Consider the following 23,539-nt stretch of genomic DNA (forward strand, 5'->3'; position numbering starts at 1 on the left):
TAACAAACCTTGAACTCCCCTATGGCATATTTATCAGTGGCATCGGTGCAGTCGCACTGTAAAACTCTGCTCTTACAGTCTCTGTTGTACAGTACTGCACTAAAAAAACAACTTCTGTTAACAACACACACACTGAGCACACTTAGCAGGTGGAGGAAGTTAAGTGCAGCTTTCAGCAGGTGCCGCCCCGCGTGAGCCGGCTAGGACGAGATGAAAGCCGCCGCTGTGCTCCCGAATCTCTCCCCGACTCCCTGCCTCCCATCACCGCGCCAACACGCCGAACATCCTCCNCCCCCACACACGCCTCACAACCCTCCCCGCTTCCCCGCGCGCTCCGTGAGGCAGATTTGTAGTGACAGCAGCGGGTGCACTCACTAGTCATTCCCCATAAAAGGTTCCGCCTGATCAAAGCCCCGCTGAGGCAGCGAGGCGGCTCGCTACGTCAGTGTGTGTCTGCGTGTCTCTGGTGTCTCGCAGGGTTGAGGCGGTTTTTTGAAGCTTTATAAACACAAAACCCCTCTCTGTCTATCTCCCCGCTATTTACATTTGAGCTCCGTTTTGCCTTGGCAGTAAAACATTGGTTTTTATTCCCCCTCCGCCTGTAGCCCGCGTGACAGGCTCGGCTGCATTAATCAGCTCCTCCACGCTCAGAGTCAAGGATTTCTTAAACTGGAAGAATTAAATCTTTAAATACATTTTAAACGGAAGTGTCTGACTGAAGTTATGTTAACAAGCCCCCCCAACCTGAGAGGTGTGTGTGCCGAGCAGAGATTCCCCGGTGAGCGCTGAGGGGATGGCGCACACCAAAGCAGAAAAAGCAGCATTGTGTTGATATAAATTTACCCATCTGCTGTCAATTAGACAAACCTTTTAGCGGTGCGAAAGTTGGGGTTTTTTCCACAGGATGAACGCTCAGACATCAGAACTTTTGAGTCATCTGCCAGTCACGCTACCAATTTTCCATATTCACGTTGTTTTAAATCACCGGGAAGCCTGAGCACATCTTTTTACCTCCTCATTAACATCTGCCTTCTCGTCAGAAGCAGGCAGCATTTTTCACAATCAATTAAGCGCCAAGGTATCCGAAGCAGGTTTACTGCTGACACATCTTAGGGACTCGGTGTAAGCAAAAAAAAAATATATATATATACATGTGTGCAAAAAAAGAAATTGGCAATGCAAATTTTAAAGACTGTTTAGACTTTTAACAGGCTCCACACCCCGGCACAAAGCGCTTCTATACATTGATCTTTTTCTCACAATAGTTTTCGTCTCTGCTGAATAAAACATCGAGCGACGGCTTGAAGTTTGTCCGTGCGTCAAGGCCTTCTGTCAGCAAAGACTTTTAATCCCTTTGAACAAAAAAGTCAAAAACGTGACTTAAAAAAATCTATTTTTTTGAATGTAATAAAATATTAGCCAGATGCATAGAAACAGAAACTTGTTTTTCCAGACATTAATAACAAAATTATTATGTTTAAAAAACTGGAACATGTCTGGAATTTAAAAAATGTTCATCATTGTGTTGCTTTACCTTAACTTTTAATATTTTAGGAGCTGGTTGCTTTAATACGAACAGTTTATTGTCATCATGCTCCGATTGTCCTCTTTGTGATGCAACATAATCCTTTCAGTAATCTGCATGTGTAAACACTGCCGCACAGAAAGAGGTTTGATGAAAAGACGTCACAGTACGGGACGATTTCTTTGCTGCTTCTCCATCTGGAATTAGGAGGGAAATCCAGACATTCCTCTCCTCAGCAACACACAGCTCCTCCTGGAGGATCCCAGGGTGTTTTCAGGCCTGGGAGGATCTGCTCCTGGGTCTCCTCCATAGGGAGGAGCCCAGAAGGTATCCTGATCAGGTGCCCGAACCACCTCAGCTGTCTCCTTTCGATGAGAAGTAGCCACGGCTCTACTCAGAGCTTGTTTGTTAAATCTAACAAGCTGGCTCCTCTAGATCTCGTTGACCTGCTGCCCTTTTCTGTTCCAGCTTAGGTCAGCAAACCAGCTCCTGCTAAAAGTCCCTAAAACGAGGCTGAAGCCCAGAGACGACCGAGCCTTTGGCTTTAAAACAACCTGCCATGGCATATTAGATCTGCCCAGAACCTCGACAAGTTTAAAGACACTTTTTCTCATTTCTCATACGGTTCTCTCATTGTATTTTAATAGTTCTTTTTGATGTTTATTCCTACAGTATTATTGTTCGCATACAACTATATTAGTTTTCTTTTAATCTGTTCAGGATTGTAGTCAACCTACGTTGTTTTAAATGTGCTTTATAAAGTTTGAGTCTAAAGCTGATGTTTGGCAAACAGAACCTGATGTTTTCAGAAGCCCATTAAAAATGGATGTGTTTTCTGTCTTTCTGAACACATCAGAGGTTTTTATTTGCTCGATGGCTTCGTGTTCTAGTAATACGCTTCAAGTTTCACTTCTGGGTTCAGATCCCCGGTCCATTTGGTTCTGCAGGTTGCAGTTTAATGATAGTTTCTGATTTACTGCCACCGAAGGATTTAAAGATCATGGATATCCAAAGATTTCTGATTTTGGCCTTAAAAGATTCCCCAGAATCCTTGAATTTTTACACAACTTTAACAATGTAGTTACCAGAAGACCTAAGATCTTTACAACTTTCCTGCATAAATATTAGATTTTTGAAATAATCAGTGATTTCCTGACAGTTTGGCACAATCTGGTAACCTTTAACCCCATTCTCAAGTTTAAAGCTCCTTGTTTTTAAACCAACTTTGACTCCGGCACCTGCTGTCCATAAATCTGACTGTAAAATCTTTAAGGATGGTGTTACTTCTCAGTTTTTCACCAACTTCTTGACTGTGTCGCTTGTAAAAATTGTATAAATTTCAAAATTATTTTAATTTTCTGAATACAGTAAAGTTTATGAGGAAAGAAAATGATTTCTCTTGTACCTAGGTACATAAAAAATAACAAATTCTAACAAATAAATAACAAATTTGTTTTTTTTACTGGAAATAAGGTTTCAATTTAACTTATCAAATAAATAGATTTATCTAATTGTCTTGATTTTTCAATATATTCAACACAACAGACATTTCTCTGCTATTTGTCATTTTGTTTTCATAGAAATGTACACATTTTAAATAATTAAACAGTTATTTTAATTTTACATTATAAAGTGATTGTCACTGTTAAAAATAAAATAGCAGACATCTGTTGGAGGTCACTGTTTGTGTTGTTACTGACTAATTTAAGTACTTAATTTAAAAAAAAGCAACAGATTCAGGCTTGCCTCCGTGGTTACCATCACACCATTTAATTCCAACAGTTTGTATGCAATAAAAAATATTACAGCGTTTATAAACATTATGATCACGAAGGCTCAGCTGAGCTCTTTAACTTTATGTTACATCAGACTCGGAGACAACGCTGACGAGAGGTTTACGAATCAAGCAAACGTCCCCTTTAGCATTCTGCTGTCATTTAAACGGCCTCCAAGCTCTGTTTAATTTACACACATTCACGCCCCTGCATCCAACCCGCTCGATCAAGGCAAAGTGGTGCTTGTACATACACTCCATTGTTTCGGATGTTAGCGAGTGCGTTAATAGCAATCATGATGAAGATTAGGATCTAAGTTAGGGAACATGCGTTACTGGGGGTAGGCTTCAACCACCATGGCATGACCCTGGAAAACCAAGAAAAAAAACAAAAAAGCACTAATTATGTTCCGTTCTGAGCTGGCTGCACTGAACTGTGTTTACTGTCAGATTAAATTTATCCTGAAGGAGAAAAAGGCAACGTTACCTGTCCTCCAGCGGCGCAGGCTGCCACCAGGCCGTACTGTCCTCCCTCCTTCTTCAGCCGGTGAGCCGCGGTGGTGACCAACCTGCAGCCCGTGGCACCGAACGGGTGTCCCAGAGACAGAGAACCCCCCCACAGGTTGAACTTCTCCATGGGAGGGGCAACAACCTGAGCATGCGACAAGCATCGGGTCAGTCCTCGGATTTACACGACTTACAACAAATTTAGACGTGAGTGAAAAAGATACGAACAAAATTAGACTTTCAAAGTAAAAGCTCAGGTCAGACACTTCACACGACTGAAATCCACTGAAATCACTACATTTTAATGGCATTCCCTTAAAATATTTAACTAATGTGTATGTGCTCATATACATTAAGTGCCTATTATGAAAATGTCAACTAGAACATGAATATTTTCACTAAAAGTTATGTCTAAAAATGGTGTCAAACTAAAAAAAGACAAGAAATACGTTCTGAAAATAAAGCTGAAGGCCTAGAATTCCTTGAAGGAATGCATATCGCCCGCCGCCTTTCATTCCAGAGTTCTGAACTAAGATCAGGTTACGATGTGAGTAGCTGTTTTGTTCAAACCTTGTAAACGACATTATTGATCGATCTGTGAGCTCTTCTGAGGCGCTGCGCTCAGAGAGTGTTTGGGGATGACTCTCAGCTACGACTGCACAACATTTTAGCTCAATATCTGCAAAAATTGACTGAATTAGAGCCTATTTTCAGTTTTATAAGGTCAACTGGATGTGGGGGTCATCTTGAAATGGATAGACTCCAAAAGTTAAGCAGCTGTAGACGTACATCCAATGATTACTTTTGGAGAGTTTCAGTAAAATTCACCCCGTGGCTCATGAGATATTTTGCTAACAGACACATTAGACTTCAACAGTGAATGGCAAAGTTTTAAACAAAGATCTTGCATGATGAGTTTGGGTCAGGAATGACTCTGACCTACTAAAACACCAAATGTTTTGCTCATTATCTGTAAAACCGACTGAGTTGTGGCAGTTTTGTGGCCAGTAGTTGACGTACAAGTTTCTGAAAGTTTTTTGTTTCCCCTCTGAGCTGAAACAGACGTGTGCTGCATGGATCTACCGTCTGACTGAACAAAGGCGAGTTTTTACCTTCGATTTTCTGCCCATGTACGTCTGAGCAAACCAATCTGAGTCCATAGCCTTCAGATTCGCCAAGATCTGACCCTGGAAACCACAAACGCACACAGTCACTGTAAAGACCGAACTGGCTTCTCCCGATCCAAACATAAAGAACATGAATACAGTCTCTTCAGTTTTACTTCACCGCGACACAAACATCTGTATCTGACTAACATTATGAGATAAGAAATATATTGATGGATCACTCCTGCTCCGTATCCACAAATCCATTTCTGAGAACTTACTGCAAACGCCTCGTGAAACTCAAACACATCGATATCAGACAGAGACAAGCCGGCCCGTTCCAGGACTTTAGGCGTAGCATACGTTGGCCTGCAGGAGTCCAGCAGAAGAGAACAAAAACAATAAGTTTTTGTTTAAATTTCCCACAAACAATCACAAGTGCAAGCTTTGACCTTAGAATAACCAGTGCACTGGTTATTTTATTGTGAAAAATACAACACAATGAGAATATGTGAAACTCACCCCAGAAGCAGCTGATCTTTGGGGTCCTGAGACACGTAGACGAAGTCTCTGCCAGAAAGAAAATGGAGAGGTGAGTGCAACATCTGAGATATTAATGATGGAATAACAAAAAGGCTTTTGTTAAACAGAGAAAGGGTTCAGATACCTGAGGTATGCTTTAGGCTTGAAACCCATGGCCAAAGCTTTCTCTTCAGACATGATGAGCACCGCAGAGGCACCGTCGGTCTGGGGAATCCGACATCAACAAACGGTTTACTTACAGTCAGGTGAGAAATGCAGCTCTTAATGCTCAGATCGGATTGTTTTGCGTGGTTGTTAACATCGTAATTTAAACACGACCACCACCAGTCCACGCCCCTGAAGCGCCTCGCATGCACAGAAGAAGACGTGACCCGCAGCACGACGTTTAGGGAAGTAAAGATGGACGCTACACATGTTAGCATGTGTGTATCGATTCTAAAGTCGATGTGAAATCAGAGCCAACTAAATTATTATCTGCCTTTATGGTTTCGTCAAATGTTTACATTTGATTTTGCTGCTTTCCACCTTCTCCAGTCTAGAATGGGACTTCTGGAACAGGAGCAACGTACTGAAATTAGAAACAAACAAACAAAGTATCGATCCCATCACGCTGGAATCGATACAATCCAGCACCAACGCTGGTGTCATTTGTTGGTGTAGAGTCTCAGTCATCCAGGACATGAACTTAAAAATAAAAACGACTGGACTTGAAGTCTGCGGAGATCCAAGCTTTAAACTGCATGACGTTGGTACAGATAATTTTAATATTTGAATCAATCTGCACACCTCTACTTTAATGACGTAAAAGTCAGATGAAATTCAACATGACCGTTCATCAAGATGTATCTGATTTAGGACCACATATGAAAGCAAACTGGGTCGGATTTGGGAAAAAAATCTGATTTGGGCCACTTTCGCCTGCAATGTGACACGTGGTGTCCATGCAGACAGCGTTTTTGATGCAGGGAGGCGTTGAGAGAACAGCCGAGCCTCATGTTTGCGTTTACCAGGAAGGAGGAGTTGGCAGCGGTGACGGTGCCATGAGGTTTAACGAAGGCGGCCTTCAGTTTGCCCATTTGCTCCATGGAAGAGGGGCGGATGCCGTTATCCTTTGATACGATATCCCGACCTGAAGACAAACAAAACATATAAACAAAAACTTAAAAAAAGAAGACAGACGACTCTTATAGTTGTCTTTTATCAGAATTGCACAAGTGTTTTGCCTCATTTTGTTTGTTTGAGGTACAAATATTGGACAAATGTCCCATAAAGACGAATGACGTGGACTCACTAAAAGTCAAACTTTTACATCCAATTAGGCCCACATACTGGAAACAGTTAGAAGTTAACTGATGGCATAACATCAGAATTTTTAATTGTTTTGTAAAATAAAATGTAAAAAATATTTATAATTTTCCTGCTAAATCTACAAATGTTTTATAGAAGCATTATTTTAATGTTTATAATTTTTTTATATCTTTAAAATAACTGATTTTAGAGTTTATAATTCTCAGGTGAAACAGTGGCTGAAATGGACAAATCTGCAAGTTTGCCACTGGCTACAAGTCCTTCAGACAAAACAACAGAAAAAACTGTCAAAAAAATGTCTAAACCGCAAAAATTAAAAAAACAGATTTAGTGTACCATCATATGAGACTGAAAAAATGTTAATAATAATAAAAATAAATATATATTCTAAATTAGTTGCCAATTAAATTTCCATTATATTTTCAGTTATGATCAATACCAGTAAATGGTCTTAACATAATTAGTGCATAAAATGATCAACTTTTTGTAGGTTTTAATGTAACGTTAGCTTAAAGGAGAAGCAGATTTTACCTGGCACTTTAAAAGAAATGACATCCTCCAGCAGCCCTCCATCCTGGGCCTTTTTGGCGAGCGTGTGTGACCGCAGAGCGAACTCATCCTGCTCCAGTCTGGAGACGGCGAACGCAGCAGCCAGACGGTCGGCGCTGTGGCCCATAGTTTCGGCTGTGGAGAACTCGGCCACAGCCGGAAGCTGCCAACACGCAATCAAACACGTTTAGGAGGAAACGCCACGATGCGACTGATTTGGACATATTGTAAACGGTTACCTCTGGAGCGAAATGTGCCATCCGGATGCTGCCGATCAGGCTGAGCCTTTGGCCGAGGGTTTTTGCCTTGTTGAGGGACAGCATCGTCTTTCTCATCTTTCGGCTGTGACGGATCGGAACATCAGACATGAACTCCACCCCGCCCGCAACCACGGCATCACACTGCCCTGCAGCAATCATCCCAACAGCTAGAGAGAGGTGGAAGAGAAGGAGCCAAATACAGGTCACAACAAGTCAGGCAAGATAAACTCATCGTCTCTGACTCCACAGCTTCTTGTAGCCAATGTATGACTACTTATGAGTAAAACTAATAAGGAAAAGCCTCATACCCGAGGTCATCGCCTGGTTGGAGGAGATGCAGGCCATGGTGACAGTGTGAGCAGGAATCTTGTCAGAGAAGCCTGCCCCTAGTGCTGCCTGAAGAAAAAATCAAATAAAAACCAGACAATGTTTACACATAGTGGTTGTTTTGTTAAGGAATTGTCATATATTGTCCAAAACCAACTGCTCTTGAGCTTATATTCTGATCATCGTGCAGGGTTTGTGTGTTTTACCTCTCGTGCCACGTTGCTGGTTTTGACCTCCTGAATGACTGTCCCATATATGATGTAGTCAACAGCGTCTTTGGGTAAACCTGTCCTCCTTAGCAGATTCCTACACAAACACAGTGGACAAAATAACTGAGTTATAGACAAAAACAAACACTTATACGGCTATCGCAATGTTATGACACTCAAAACAAAGCAAATCAATAAATACACCCCAATCACACACTTACTGAAGAGCTGCTCTGGCCAGGTCATGTGGCATTAAATCAGCATACCTGTAAACAAAATTCACATTTTCTTATCAAGCAGCAGAAGATTGTTTATGAAGCCCCGGAGGGCACATATTTTCATGAGGAAGCAGAAACGTACGTGGTTCCAGACATCAGGAAAGGAGTTCGAACTCCTTCCACCAGAACGATGTTCTTCACACCAGGTCGAGCCAGTGTCTTCTTGCTTTTTGTCTGAACTGGGAAAAATAAACACAAAAACCACTAGTAAGTGTATTATTTATCCTAACACCTATGGAGGGTTATTATGACTCTGTTATGGTAGATAAATTAAATTCTCTTCAATCTATACAGCTCAAATTAATATCAAAGATTTATCTTAAGGCATTTTGGATACAACCCCAAAAAAGACTTTTTTGAGTGAGCAATTACTAACAGAAAAGAGAAGAAATATTCATTTTAGTCCTTAATTTATGGTCATTAAATGTATGCCTGACATTTAAACAGGATCTAAAGCATTTCCTTACCCTGAGCCTGAAGCTGTGTCGTTGTACTGAGGGCACGTGAACCTGTGAGACACAGCAAAACTTTATCATAATCAGTTAAAAACACAACATTTACCACCGTACCATTACACTGTACTACAAATTATTTGGGCTAAATTAAAGAAGGTGTGTTGTATTTCTGCTAGTTGACTGCAGACAAAACAACAGACAAAAGAACTACAGCAACTTACCGAATCGTGCTGACCAGGAAGGGTTAACCCCGCAGGTCCGCATCGTGTTCAGCAACATGGAAGCCATTTTGTTCTATACAAGGGGAAAAAAATGTTAATTTGCTGTTTTAATCCAATTACATATATTCTATGATGTTCCGTAATACGACCCAATTGTTGTGATTTTTATTATTTATTTAGGAAACGTGTAATTCTTGAGGAAGTGAAGGGAAGGTTGTAGACAGATATAACTATTTAGGTGTATATCTGAACAGCGGGCTGGACTGGAGCACCAACACTGATGCTGTGAACAAGAAGTGGATGATTTTCTGATTTTCATTCAACTTATACAGGACAAGATGCATCATCAAGGTGCTGTAGATCTTCTACAAGGCTGTGGTGGCAGGTAAACACTCCCATCATTGCACCTTTTCAGTCTCAACTTACACAACAATAATTTTTAACAACTGTATTTACTACTAAGAGTAATTACTATTGTTGTTTTAATGTTCCTAATTTTGAACTCATCTTCTGCTGTGATGATCCATTTTCCCTTTAGGAGATCAACAAAGTATCATTCTTTCTAAACTGTGACTTCTCTTGTTTGTAATCACAATCATAATTTAGTTTCTTTATTATTGTACTGTACATTTGGGGACAACACAATAAACATATGATGTAGTTTAAAAGGGAAAAGGTCAAATACTTCACACTTCAATCTCAAAATCATACTGAACAGTTAGTTATTAGTGTCAGAGCTAAATAACTAAAGTGTTTAGACAACTAAAGATTACAGATCAGCTTCATTTATCTGAAAATGCTCTTTGTAATTTAATGTTAACATCTGACAGAGTAGAAAAACACTATTGTGCTGATCACCAATTTTTCTAATGAAAGGACCTTTTACATCAAATTGCTCATCATTTAGCTCAACCATTCTTTTAAAAAAAGTTTGTATATTTAGTATTTTAGGACGTATTTTGCGTCAACGTGGTTTATTCGGGTCACCCCTGCCCAACCCCCGTAACAACGACTCTGACCCTTCACCTAGATTCCTCTCCAGGAGAATGACAGAAACGCAAAAACGCAACAAAATAAGCTTTAACTGTAGCATGACAATCAACACACCACTTAGCTGTTTGATCTATTTAGATAGCATCTTAATGCATTTAAAATCAACGTCACAAAAAGCATTTAAACATAAAACGATGAAGCTAAAGCTAGCATGCTAGCTGGCGTAGCTAGCCTACTGTTGGCTAAAGCTTTGCAGCTACAAGATCTAAGATAAGGAAAATAATAATAATTTTTACAGTTTACACAGTTTGTCTTCCTTTTTTGCTTTATAATCAGCAGCATCAGCAGCTTTACATCGTACCTGTATTTGTATTACGTCTTTACCACCACCGCTTCCCCGTTGAATGATCGAGCCAGACTCCGCAGGACTACAAAAACCGCTCGGAAGGACCCACCCAATAATATAGCTGACTAAGAATTTGCCTGTAAATAAATAAATTAGACACAGTCGCATTGCCTTACAACGCACTTACTATTTTTGTCACAGAGCCCATTAACGAGGTTAAATGTCTCATTTAAAAAAAATTAAAAAAAACTGAAAAGTAACGAAACTAAACCACATTAAGATAAGGCATTTTTAAAAAAAGCTTCATCAAAATTCATTCAGGGATTAGTGAGATATTTTGCTAACAGTTCAGACAAACGAACACACACAGCACACAAAAATGTGTAAGACTGAAGACTTTTTCATCCTTTAAAATGCTCTAATAAGACAGCAGGTGAGTCAGGTTTCAGTTAAGCAAGTTTGACAGCTGTGGGTCAAAGGTCAACCTCACTTTCTGTAAGGGGACTAATTTGGTTAACCTTGGTGGAGACTTAAAATAATAACAACAAGACAACTTTTGTCCTAGAAACTTTAGGCAAAGAACTGCAATGTCGCTGCACCGGACTACAAATACTTGAAAATATAGTTTAAAAACCTCTTGTCTCATTTAGGTCTCCATTAGTCTCACAGGTTAGATGTATTTGTGCTTTAGTATTTACATTCTCTAAGACTAGTATTGTTTAGCATATTGCCAAGGATGGTGTCCTTCACGAAGCGTAAATACACATCAGCTGCAAGCTCAGGAATAATGTGACAGTTTTATGCCTCAGTGATCCAACAGACATGAATATATTTGTGGCAGGAAGTAGAATAATACACCTGTATGCCTGCGAATATCAGACAGGAAGAAAACATTCATCGTGTTTGTGACAAGCCTGCCTGTCCATTATGTCATGCTCACCACTGACAGATGTGACACAGCTAATAAGGCAGCGTGCACGTTTCTGAGTCTGTTTGCGAGCGTGCAGATGAACAAGTTGGTGACACGGCGCCAACTGCTTGTTGCTAAAAATGCACTCACAGGATAACATCACCGCTTCATCGCTAGAGCGGATATGAAGTGAAGAAAGTAAGTAAAATGTCTTAAAATAAATATTTTCTCAGCAGTGAGTGGAAAGGATCTTCTGTTCAATGAGGCTCTATTTATTATCTCCTGCTTCCGAAAGCTGGACAGTCGAGTTTGTACTGTTACCTGTACTGTTAGCAAAATATCTCATGAACCACTGGATGGATGTGAATGAAATTGTCAAGAAATAACCATAAACTGATTTACTTTTAGAGCTAACCTCATTCAAATCAGCCGTCACGGCCAACTAAACTCAGAAAACACAAAAGTGGCTATTATTCAGTCAATTTTACAGATATTTTGCTAAAATCTGGCGTGGTAGTTGCTTACAGTCATCCCCAACATATACTGCAAGTGCTACTCGTTGTGTGAGGTCTTTGCTTTAAACTGTTGGATTTAACTGTGTCTGTCTGTTAGCAAAATATCCGTTCACAACATATCTTCTGAGTGTGACATCGCGCAAAACGACACTTTCAAGGTTTGACCAAAACGTCTACAGCAGGGGTGGCCAATCCTGGTCCTCAGGGCCACCATCCTGCAGGTTTTACTTGTTCCTCTGCTCCAACACCTGATTTGAATCAATGGGTGATTAACAGGCTTCTGCAGAACATGAAGAGGTCATTTAACCACTGAATCAGGTGTGTTGGAGCAGGGAAACAAGGAAAACATGCAGGATGGTGGCCCTCGAGGACCAGGATTGGACACCCCTGGTCTACAGCTACTACTGCCATGACAGGCAGCCGGCAACCTTTAACTATTTATTTATTCATTCCTGAAGGATCAATGTGGAGGTTACGTGTCTCTCTGGAAGGTCAGGAGATGACGGGTGAGGCAGAGGAAGGTCTCATTGTCTTTGTTTCTGTCGCTCACGCCTCATGCTTGGAGACAGGCCTCTTGGTGTAATGATGTGAGCGGTGTTGTTTGTAAAAAAAAAAAAAAAGTCTGTGTGGTTCAAGATTTGTCTTGACTTTTTCAAACAAACTTGCTAGCATTGAGTTCTCCGAGGAAGAAAGCAAATAAATAAAATGAAGAACACATCCTGGGAACACCGGAGGTCTTGGTGGCCCTGCTGCCCGGAGCAGGTGGCACACGGAGGTGGTTTTAAATGGTATACAGACACACATACATATTAATCAGTCACTTAAAAGCTCCAGTCTTGTGCTGGTGGCTATTTAGTTACACTTGTGTATAGTAAGGTCAAGAACATCATTTGTGCTGATAACATTTTATAATGTCAGGACCGAGCCTGATAGAGAGGAGGAGATGGGTGCAGCGCAGCAGCTGGGTCGCCCTCTGGGTGTGCTCTACTGTATCTGTGGCATTTCTTTGTCGCTGGGCTTAAGAAACAACGTTCTGCCTTCATGTTGGAATCTTCAGGGTGAGGCGTTCATCCCTCATGATGTGTCGCGCTTGTTTTTCCGTTCTGCGTGTTCATTTCTTCCAGGTAACGCCTGCAGAGAGGAGTTTCGTTTTAATTTATTTAATCATTTCCTGAGCTAAATATTTAGGAATATCTAATATGATAGTTCTAAGAAGAAAACAAAAAGAAACACATAAACAAGTAAATAATTCAGTCAAAGCCCAGACTATGGAAGCTCATTTCTACGACTTATTATCTCCAAATTATGACTTAAAGGATCTTTTGTTTCATACGGGATTATCAGTTCTGTTCAACTCGTAGATCATTTGTAAGCAACTTGTGGTTTTAAAAGAAAAAAATAAAGATGTGACACAATGACAGGCACTGTTGTTGACATTTAAACCACAAACTACCTGTACTTTAATAATAACATTAAAAAATAGTCTTTTTTTAAAATGCAGAACAATATATTTATTAGTATATTCTCTGTAAAAATAGATAAGTGTATTAACTGTAAAAGAAAAAAGCAATAAAGAAAGCAGTGGTTCTGTTCTTTTTTCCTTATTTAAAAAAAACGTGCTGTGATTCAGGTTTTAAATCGATGTAGTTTTTATTTCCTATCATATTTTTAATCTCTGTTGGTATAAAACTGGAATCGTTAAAACAACTCCAACTCCAACAACAAGTCTGCCTCCAAAAAGCGATATTTGCCGTGTCTGCTTTTTTATTTAATGATTACTTTTATTTTATTTTTATGATTGCAGGTTATTTATTTTGATCTATTTAAGCCAATATAAAGACTTCACTTTTCATGGCGTATATTTCTTCCGTCACTTCAGTCTGAAGACTTTAGGAACAAAACAAAAAAATTGTTTATTATATTGTCAAGTTTTAAATTTTTTCTTTTTGAATTTGCTGTCAGGCTCCGATTCCTCATCTCAGTTGAATATTTACGAGTCCTGCTTTTGTCATATTTGTAGCTGAAATCAGGTGTTTTAAAACTTTTCATTTAAATGTTCAGTAATTGTGGATCTGGTCTTATTTCCTCCTGATGCAGATGGATGAATGACCCGTTTTCTTTAAACTCAATAAGCGAGGTAACACAGCCGAACCCCGGCGCCAAAAAACAGCAACTGAACGAGCAGCAAAATCTCCAGGCTGATATAGTTTCTGTTGATTTTTTTTATTTTATTTTATTCTCTCATTTATTCCTGCTTTGCTCTTCTGACTGCAGCCTCGCAGTTACACGATCACAGGAAGTACATCAACATTTCATACCGGGTCACACAATGAAGAGCGTCTGAAATGTCACCAAAATAAAAACTGTTTTAGAAAAATCATGACACCAAAAAGCAACTTTCTGATCTGGCTGCAGCTCGTCACAGTCTGGGAACATGAAGGGATTGAATTCTAACTGCGTCTGAAATGATGATCAAACATAAAAAGAAAAAAGTTTACAACATAAATTGCATTTTCATAATTATCTAAAAAAAACGGTTAGTTCTGAAAACAACTGGTCATTTCATTTCCTTGCAAATAAAGACTCAGTCTTTGTGTATACTTTGTTTTCAATTAGTCATATGTCATTGGAGTGTTATCTTTTTATCCTTTATTCTGACATCTGGATCCATCCGTTTGTTTTTCTTTTACCTGCTTGTTCCTGTTCAGTGTCTGCAATGGTCGCTGTGCGAGAAGCATTAAAAAAACAAACAACCTATGAGATTTACGTAAGTGTGATCCCGTTTAATTTGTCACAGGGCTAGGTGGGGCATATCTGAGGTATATTACGGACAAATGTTTTGAGGTAATGGAAATGTGTCATTAATCATGGCAACACATTCATGTATCTGAGATTAGACATAAGAACAGAACAGAAATATTCATTTTAAAACAAAAATGCACAGAACTGCCCAGATATACAACAGTTTCAATTTAGAGGCGCTTCAACCTCGGTTTTTTAATTTATTAAATGCTACTTTCTGTATGCTTCTTTTTGTATATATAACTTGTTCTAAAAGCCTCTGACTTTATTTGTGCCGGTTACGTCACCGAAGCTCAATGAGAAAGACAAAAGCGAGTTGTGCATGAAAGCAGCGTTCAGGCAGGTTTCTCGCTGGGCTGCAACTGTTGGAGACTAGTTGGCGACTGAAAATTGTGAGAAAAAAGGCAAATTTCCAGTTGTGGACTCTCTGATGTCTGAGCAACCAGCAAACCGTGCAGCTGTGCACGGTTTGCAAAAAAGCTTTCTGTCTCAGATCGCTTTATCCCCACCTTTCCAGCCACTTTTTAATTGAATCTACTGTAATAAACCTTTGAAATGAAGGCAGGTAGATTTGGACCAGTTTTTAAAAATAAATACTGTTTATCATTGGTGTGATTTTAAAACTTGGACATGTTTTCAGTCAAAACGTGTAAGAATGCATCTCTAGTGCTCTTGAGACGGTTTGGAGACGCCTACAACGACTCTGTGACTGTTTTGAGAGAAAATTTGTCCCACAAGTTAAATGCACATGTTCAAAATTCAAGCAACGTGACTGCGACCTTGAGAACGTTTTGAGACATTTTGGAGACTCCCTCATCAGGTAGTTGCCAGCAGTCACAGCCCAGTGAGAGACTGACTTTATAACTTTGTTACTGGTCCTACTGGTCAACAAGGAAGGCTGAATGTACCTTAGAGGGAAACTCATTGAGCACCTATGTGAATTATACTGTAACTAAAACCTGCAGAAATGACGCTCATTTGTCATTTTATGTTGAACACAGTCTGAGGGCCACAAAAGTCCACATAGTGTCTAAAACAGTGGTGCCCAGTCCTGGTCCTGGAGGAGTCCTGTCCTGCATATTTTAGATGTTTCTCTGCTTTGACACACCTGATTTGAATGACTGAGTGATTAACAGGCTTCTGCAGAACTTGGACCTGCTGAAGAGCAGAGAAACAACTAAAAACATGCAGGTTAATGGCTCTCAAGGACCAGGATTGGGCACACTGGTCTAAAACCTCTCTGGTGTCTCTCTGTGTTGCACTGTGGTTCAATCCAAATGGGGCATTTTCATCATGTAGCTCCTGTTTGAGCCAATGTTAGTAAACTTCAGGCAGGAAACATGCAGTCAGCAAGTCACCAGTCAGTTCTACAGTTTGACCACAGTGTGGCGTGGTTTCCTTAGGCTTCAACCAGAGGGACTCAGCAGCCAGTTGGTCACAGTGGAAGGCACATTTAGGGAGGTTAAGAAGCCAGCAGGCACATTGTCGGGGCAGAGGGAGCGTGTTAGATCTTCGGCCTCCAGCCCTGGATGAACTGAGTGATTTTGGTCACATGGAGTCGGCTCAGGTGGAAGTCATGTGACAGAATGTCTTCGGTCAGCTGCACCAGGAGGCTGCCGTCTATCCGCTCCCTCTGGAACACCGCCACCGCTGCCTCGGGCAGGCCGATGAACCGCAGGCACGCTGACACCTCCTCCAACGAGAGCGCAGACAGGTCAGCAGGGGGTCTCCAGGTGGGGTCAGGAGGTGGGGCTGAGCCCTCAGGGATGTTTGTTGATGTTCCCCCACCTTCTGCGCCTCTGGAGGAATCCGTCGTGGGAGTAGCAGCGGGCTCGGGCGAGGGGCAAGGAGACTGACGGTTAAACGGGTTTAACGCGCCAAAGGGAGCGAAGCGACTCTGTGGGGGCGGCGGCCTGAGTCGGGGAGCGGAGGACGTGAAGGAATCTACCCACGGCTCTGCCCAGGTGGCCTGTGCAGGCTGGGAGCTGGACGTGTTGTCTGCAGGGAAGGCAGGGACCGGCTCAGGACTGGCTGGATTAGGAGCAGGACAATCTGCCCAGGAACATGGATAACAGTAGAGGGTGGCGTCAGGAGAGGGTGAGCAGCTGGGACAGAGAGGGACAAAATGACATCAGGAGCCATTTTATAATTATTATTAGAGATACAGTTCACTTCATGTTGGTTCTTCTACACTCCCAATATATGAATTAGAAAAATTCTCAGGATTAATATTTTCCGTTACAATTAACAATAAAGTTGTTTTGGCTTGTGGGGATAATATTTTGTGGTTCAATGACAATCTCCTCCCGTATGTCAAAACTTTAAGAAGTCTGGGAAGCAAATACATTCAATTATTTGCATGAGACTTTTTATATTTTTAACCTATTTAATTAAAAAGAATTTATCTAAAAAGCTTAAACATGTGCTGTAAAATGAGACAAAATATAATTGGTATAATTGGTGACTTAAATAGATGAAGATGTGTAATATAAACAAGATTAAAGTGTTCACTCTCAGCTTTAAACGTGAGTTCTTACAACTGATATGTAAGAAGAAGAGAGGACTTAAATAAAATGCTAATTTATATCAGGTTATATGGAAGAATTAATGTGTTGGTGTTGTTGTGGTTTATAAATTAGTGTGTTTTTAGCAAGTCATTACAGAATATTCCTCTCCTTTACCGTCATAACTCCTGGGTTACTCTAACAGGACAGTTTTTGCTGCATTCGACTGTGGTTAACGCTGCGGTTTGAGCAGAATTCATCCAGCTGCTTCGGACCTCTGATCAACACTCAGTTCTGTTGGAATCCATGCATCTGAGGGTTCAGCTCAAACTTCTGCATTCTTTCTGCAGCTTTAACCTTTCAAACATCAAAACCTTCCGCTCCATCAGGAATCATGAGCTGACTTTTAGTATTTGTAACTTTTATACCTACTTTTAAAAATTGTGTTTGTCTTTTATTACAAAACCTTCCCACAAAGAAAAACAGTTTTACATTAAGATATCTTCAATTCTTTTAAAACATTGTTCTCTTTAAAATCTACTTCAAGATTTTGTCTTCTATATGCTCCTTTTAGCTGCAGTTTTGCTAATTTTAGCTTATAGCTACTGTTATGCTAATTAAACTTTGTAGCTATGGTAATGCTAAATATGGCTTTTAGCTATTATTTTACTGTTTTTAGCCACAGTTTGGCTCAATTTAGCATTTAGATTTTGTTCTGCTTTACTGAGCTTTAAGCTTACATATTTAGCTTTTAGCTGGGCTTTACTAATTTCATCTTTTGGATATGGTTTTACAAGTTTTAGCTATTATTTTGCTAATTTCACCTTTTAAGTGCAGTGTTGCTCCTTTTAGCCTATGGATACTGTTTTGTGTTTTCAGCTACCATTCTGCTCCATTTAGCTCCATTTAGCTTTTAGTTACCATTTTGTTTGGCAAATTTTAGTTTTTATATACAGTTTTGTTCATTTTAGCATTTAGCTACATTTTGCTAATTTTAGCTTTTAGATCCTGATTTGCTCATTTAAGCTTTAGCTTAAGTTTCAGCTTCTTCAACAAATTTCAGCAGAATCGTTCAGATTTCACTCTGTGTTTCTGCAGAAAAAGCTCATTTCTGGAGTTCACACTGGTTTGATCTTGTCGTTCTGGTGCAAATTGATCATAGTTTTATCTGAAAGCTGTTCCAGAAGTAATATATTTTTGAAAGATTTTGAGGGTCTAAATTTAAAAAGTCTTTCTATTCTTTAGGTTTATGAGTGGTTTGCTTCCTGAGGTAAACCGTTTTTATTTGTTCTGTTAAAAACTTTTCTTTAAGGGGAACTCTGCCATAGTTTTATTGCTGAGCATTCTTCTCTGTTATTACATTAAAGCATCATAAATTTAATATAAGAGCCTTTATATGTACTGCTGATTTGTCCTTTCCTCCATTTTGGATGCAAACACGTTTTAAATTAAAGCTGTGCGTTTGTTTGAAGCATCTATTATTCAACACATGAAATCCAAACATTTCCAGACCTAATTATGGGGCAGATTCAGCTTCAACCTTTTTCCGCTCGTGCTGTAAACTAGATTTCTCCCTGAAGCCAGAAAAGACAGGCGCTCTTCTCAGTAGCTGCCCTGATAATTGCAAATGAATGTTTTCCTTTTGGTTGGTTGTTGCGGGTTTTAGTAAAAACAAGCTACTTTTGTACCTGTCGTGCAGTCCGGAGGAGTAAAAGGAGAGATTCGGTCTCGGGGAGGTGGATGTTTTGGGGAAGCGGGGTGGAACGGGAGGGCTGGGGGCCGGACTGGAGATAGAGCCTCCTTTAGAGCAGCGCGGGGGCACCGGAGGGGCGATCAAGTAGCGGCACTCCTCCCTGACCTACATGAAGACACACACACACACAAGCATAACAACACACACACATCAGCAAAGAGAAGTTAACACTTAACACTTTCTCAGGAGGTTTTGTGTGTGTGTGTGTGTGTGTGTGTGTGTGTGTGTGTGTGTATATGTTCTGCTTGGTAAATGTCAGTCTTAGTGACCTTTACACCTCAAACAAACTCCCTCACACACACACACACACACACAGTAGCTTCACACACATGCATGCAAACACTGTGTCTTGGCAGGCTAAATATCAGGGATTGGGGAACATTGTGTGTCAGGCTATAATCCAGTTGCTAAGCAGATGTCCACACCCACACAAAGCTCTCTGGAAGAAAAAAAAAGTGAAGTAAACGAAACAAAAGCATGATAATGCATGATAATTACAGGCACCACATACACATTAATTAACAACTGAATAACACAAACCTGACCACCTCAGGAACTAAACCAACTCGGGTATAAAACTAACAACTAGCTGTCCTTTAAAACCAGTTTGGTTCTGAAGTGCCTCATCTTACTGCTTTAAATGGCTAACATTCCTCGAAGGGATGCATATCGCCCACTGCCTTCCACGCAAAAGTTTTTAACTGTGGCGGCCATCTTGAATCAGGGTGATGTACATTCAATGATTACTCTCTGAGTTTTAATAAAATTCGTCCACTGGTTCATGTGATATTTTGGTAGCCAACACACACGGACACAGGCAAAGACATAATCGTCCACCTTCACACCATAAAGCTCACAACAAACATCATAAGTCAAATATTTAAAAAGGTTTCAAAGGTACACACAATCATAGAGGAACATTATCAGATGCGCTGCACATACAGATGGGTGACAAAATAAATGCACTACAAGATGTTTTGCAGTAAAAGGAGTGTTGGAACCATAGTTTGATTTCTTTTAACCCTCCTGCAGCAGGTCCATTTGACCCAAAAGGTTAAACGGAAATACAAACCAGTCCTCTTTTCTTTCTAATCCTCTAAACATTTCTATTCAGCAGTGAGGGGTCTCTGTCCTGAATGGTTTGATGACAATGACAATGCTCTGATTTCTGTGGGAGAATTATTGTCTTATGAAGTGAAAATGGTTGCCCCTTTGTGTTTTGCTCTTTGTTTGTCACTCCTCTGTACTGTACGTACAGTATATAAGTATTCTAAGCACAGAGGCAGTATACAGGAGCCTTTCCAGGAAATTAGTGCATGTTTGTGTGTCTGAGTGTGTCAGGGCGATTTAAAAGCTGTATTATATTAATAATTCAAGCCAAGCATTTTGACTTTTAAAAGCCGGATGCTGTTGTGGACAGATGAGAGGGATGAGAAACAGAAGGATGAAAGAAGGGACAGTTAGGTGAGGACACTCACAGCATCAGATTTAGGAGGTATAGGTGGAGGGGTAGACACTCGTGTCACCACGGTACCAAGAGAACCATCCAATGAGGAAGATGTGTGGAAGGATATAAGATTTGGTTCTTTCCCCAAGCCCTCTGCGTTCTGATTGGTCCAGAGCTCCTCGTAAGGGATTTCCTCACTGGTCCGCATCTCATCCTCAGTCCACTCAGGAGTCACATACTCCCGTTCCTCACCTGGCCCCTCCCCCAACTGCTCTCCAAGAGAGTCCCTGCAGCGCTGTGATACGGTCTCCGACACCCCACCGACGTAGCCACACATAGAGAGGCGCTGCAGCGCCGGCGCCAGCGAGTCCTGGCCTGACACACACAGGCGAGAGTGCCGTGGGCTCACACACTCCTCCGTCATACACTCCAGTTCGGGTCGGGTCTCTCGAACAGCACGAGAGTAGGCGTCCGGGTCGAAGGCGTGTCGCAGCAGAAGGCTCTCTAGAGCCGCTGTGTGAACGGAGGCCTCGGCCACATTAAAACGGGGCATGCAGCGCAGCAGCAGGAAGTGAGAAGGAGAAACTTCCTGTCGGCGGAGGACCAAACAGAGCACCACGGTCTTGCTTACAATGTTGAGCAGTTTGTAGCGGTGGCCTTCTCGCACCACGTGGCGATCGTAGGGGTTTCGTGGCGGCCGTGACGGCACAGACACGTTGACCGGGAGGCGGACTCTCTCGATGATGCTGCGTATCGTGTGCTCCCCTCCCAGCATGCCTTGCTCCATGGGAGAGCGCGTGCAAAAGCGTCCACGGCATCCAAAAGGCAGGCTGACACTCTGATTGGTGCGGTGGTTCATACAGACCAAGCAGGGGGTTTTACCTGGACAAACAGAGAAAAAAACAAGCTCAGGAGTATAAAAAAAACTAAATAAGTTATGGAGTCAAACATGAAATAAATAAAACAATTAAAAAGCCTTGAAGGGATGCATATCACCCGCCGCCCTTCAGTGTTAAACTAAGATCATCTTATTCTGAGAAATGACTAAGTTGTAGCTGTTTTGGTCAACCTTGTAAATACTGTCACAGGAGATCTCATAAGATCTGTTAGCGCTTGAAGTATGTGTTGAGGACGACTCTCAGCTACTACCACATCCAACTTCAGCTCAATATCAACACAGTTATAGACATTCTTGTGTTGGCTATGGTCGATTAGATGTGGTGGCCAATATTTTGCAAACACGGTAGACAATCAAACCCAGAGACATTATCACCCTTTCACCCTCTGCAGCAGGCGGTAATTAAACCTCTTAGCCACACAGTCCAAGAAAGATTAAATTAAAACACATCTGAAGAATAAAGTTTAACTTGTGATACTTAAACCCTCTCTTTTCCAGCCTTTGTCTCTACAAATGGTAACAGTATTTGTGGGATAGTTTATTTAAAAGCAACTCGCACTTTTTTACTGGTAATTTGTTTTTTTTGCAGACCCTTGTCTAAAATGGGTTAGACATAAGTTTGCGCTGCAAAATTTGAACATTTAAATCTTATAATTAATGAAAAATAGCAGAAAGTCAACATTGTAAGGAGTCAAACTGAGACACTATATATATTTTTTTAAACGCAAAGCCGGTAACACATGGACGTGTTTACCAGTATGTTGCATCACTTCTTCCTTTAACAACACTAAGAATTCAGAAACTCAGGAGACCAGTTGATGTAGTTTTTTAAAGTGAGCTGTTTTCTCAGATGGTGCTGTGTGAACGGTTTGGCCCGGAGCAGGCAGTGTTCGTGATTCCCAAAAAGAATTTCAGAGTCACAGGGTTACGAGACTGTTTTCCGCTTCACCTGAGTTCATCCTGGATGAGCCCGAGTCAAGTGAAGGCAGAGCTTTTTCGGGATCGTGTTTATAGTCGTGTTTTTGGTGGAGTTTAAGCATTTTTTATTAATGCGGTGCAGCCGGAGGGGCTATAGATTACAACCATTCAAAATGGATTCTTTGCCTTGTCCCTTGCGTACAAAGATCTCCCAATCCTTTAATAATATGTACTGCAGATGATGAAATCCTCAAATTCTTCGCAGTTTATATTGACAAACGATTTGTTGATCTATTTCTGCTGTGAAAGACACAAGCCTCTCTGAGATATTTTTACCCAGCCATCTTACTGACCAATCAAACTGACACCTTAACTTTTAGAGGTTATTGGGAGGGGTTTTATTTTCCCATATTTTGTTGACCTTTCTGACTTTTTGTGTTGCTGGCATCTAATTATCGCCTGCCATATGACGCCATATTTTTGCAGAATGCCTGAGTTACAGAACGTTTCTCTGAAACTGCACTCAGAAAACGTGTTGAAAATGTTTAATTTTCTTAAAAGATTTCAAAGACAAACCACAACCAAAGTTAAGATAACGATGTGGCAACCTGGCTAATGGAGTGATGTTTTTTTCTGTTCTAATAGTTTCACTCTGTCAATCACATATTGCCAAAAACTGGACAAGATAAGTGGTGTAATCAGTGGTTATTTTTGGGTCAAAGCTACAAAGAGCTGCTGCAGAGGAGCTGTAGATGTGGCCCCGGAGCCGCAGGTTGCAGACCCCTCCATGAGAGAAAGTGAATGCACTTCCAGAGCGGCGGGCAACTAGAGACGCAGAGATGAGGGAGCAATCAGCCGTGCCCTAGAATAGAGCAGGACAGCGCTGATCATTTATAGCATTGACCCACAATCCTTCCTGCCGGTCAGTGAAGCAGTCAAGCCACTTATCTAAATAAGCTGCAGATCATTTGACTTTTTAAATGCACACTTTCCACAGAGTTTTATATTTTTTTACAAGATCTTGGCAGCACGGCAGGTCAGAGGTTAGAGCTGTCGCCTCACAGTGAGAAGGTCGCAGGGTCGCCTCCAGGCCTTTTTTTCTGTAGAGTGTACATCATGGGCTCTGACACACCTGATTTGAATGACTGAGTGATTAACAGGTTTCTGCAGAACTTGAAGACCTGCTGAAGAGCAGAGAAACACCTAAAACATGCAGGATAGAGGCCCTCCAGGAACAGGATTGGACACCACCGATGTACAGGTGCTGGTCATAAAATTAGAATATCATGAAAAAGTAGATTGATTTCAGTAATTCCATTTAAAAAGTGAAACTTGTATATTATATTCATACATTACATACAAACTCATATTTCAAATGTTTATTTCGTTTA

General features: G+C 40.9%; 2 protein-coding genes across 3 annotated transcripts in view; both read right to left on the minus strand.

The window, feature by feature from the left end:
• Positions 1-3,271: 3,271 nt before the first annotated feature.
• Positions 3,272-10,516, minus strand: hadhb (hydroxyacyl-CoA dehydrogenase trifunctional multienzyme complex subunit beta). Its single transcript, XM_017411766.2, has 16 exons — positions 10,417-10,516; positions 9,063-9,135; positions 8,854-8,895; positions 8,469-8,565; positions 8,330-8,374; positions 8,106-8,205; positions 7,881-7,968; positions 7,552-7,739; positions 7,295-7,475; positions 6,463-6,584; positions 5,580-5,659; positions 5,435-5,482; positions 5,194-5,281; positions 4,919-4,993; positions 3,787-3,951; positions 3,272-3,667 (listed from the first exon to the last, which is right to left on the minus strand). The coding sequence occupies exons 2-16, from the start codon at positions 9,127-9,129 to the stop codon at positions 3,632-3,634; spliced, it is 1,422 nt and encodes a 473-aa protein (XP_017267255.1). The 5' UTR covers positions 9,130-9,135; positions 10,417-10,516; the 3' UTR covers positions 3,272-3,631.
• Positions 10,517-13,594: 3,078 nt separating this feature from the next.
• The window catches only part of gareml (GRB2 associated, regulator of MAPK1-like), a 20,833-nt gene continuing 10,888 nt past the window's right edge, over positions 13,595-23,539 (minus strand). The window contains exons 5-7 of one of the 2 annotated variants that reach the window (XM_017411737.3): positions 20,364-21,214; positions 18,821-18,990; positions 13,595-16,733 (exon numbers count right to left, since the gene is read on the minus strand). In XM_017411737.3, the coding sequence (XP_017267226.1) occupies positions 16,133-16,733; positions 18,821-18,990; positions 20,364-21,214 (1,622 nt within the window). In that variant the 3' untranslated portion in view covers positions 13,595-16,132. The remainder of the gene's footprint in view (positions 16,734-18,820; positions 18,991-20,363; positions 21,215-23,539) is intronic. The other variant, XM_017411739.3, reaches the window with a different exon arrangement.

The sequence above is a fragment of the Kryptolebias marmoratus genome, linkage group LG19, assembly GCF_001649575.2.
Source record: "Kryptolebias marmoratus isolate JLee-2015 linkage group LG19, ASM164957v2, whole genome shotgun sequence".
In the NCBI taxonomy this organism is placed as follows: domain Eukaryota; kingdom Metazoa; phylum Chordata; class Actinopteri; order Cyprinodontiformes; family Rivulidae; genus Kryptolebias; species Kryptolebias marmoratus.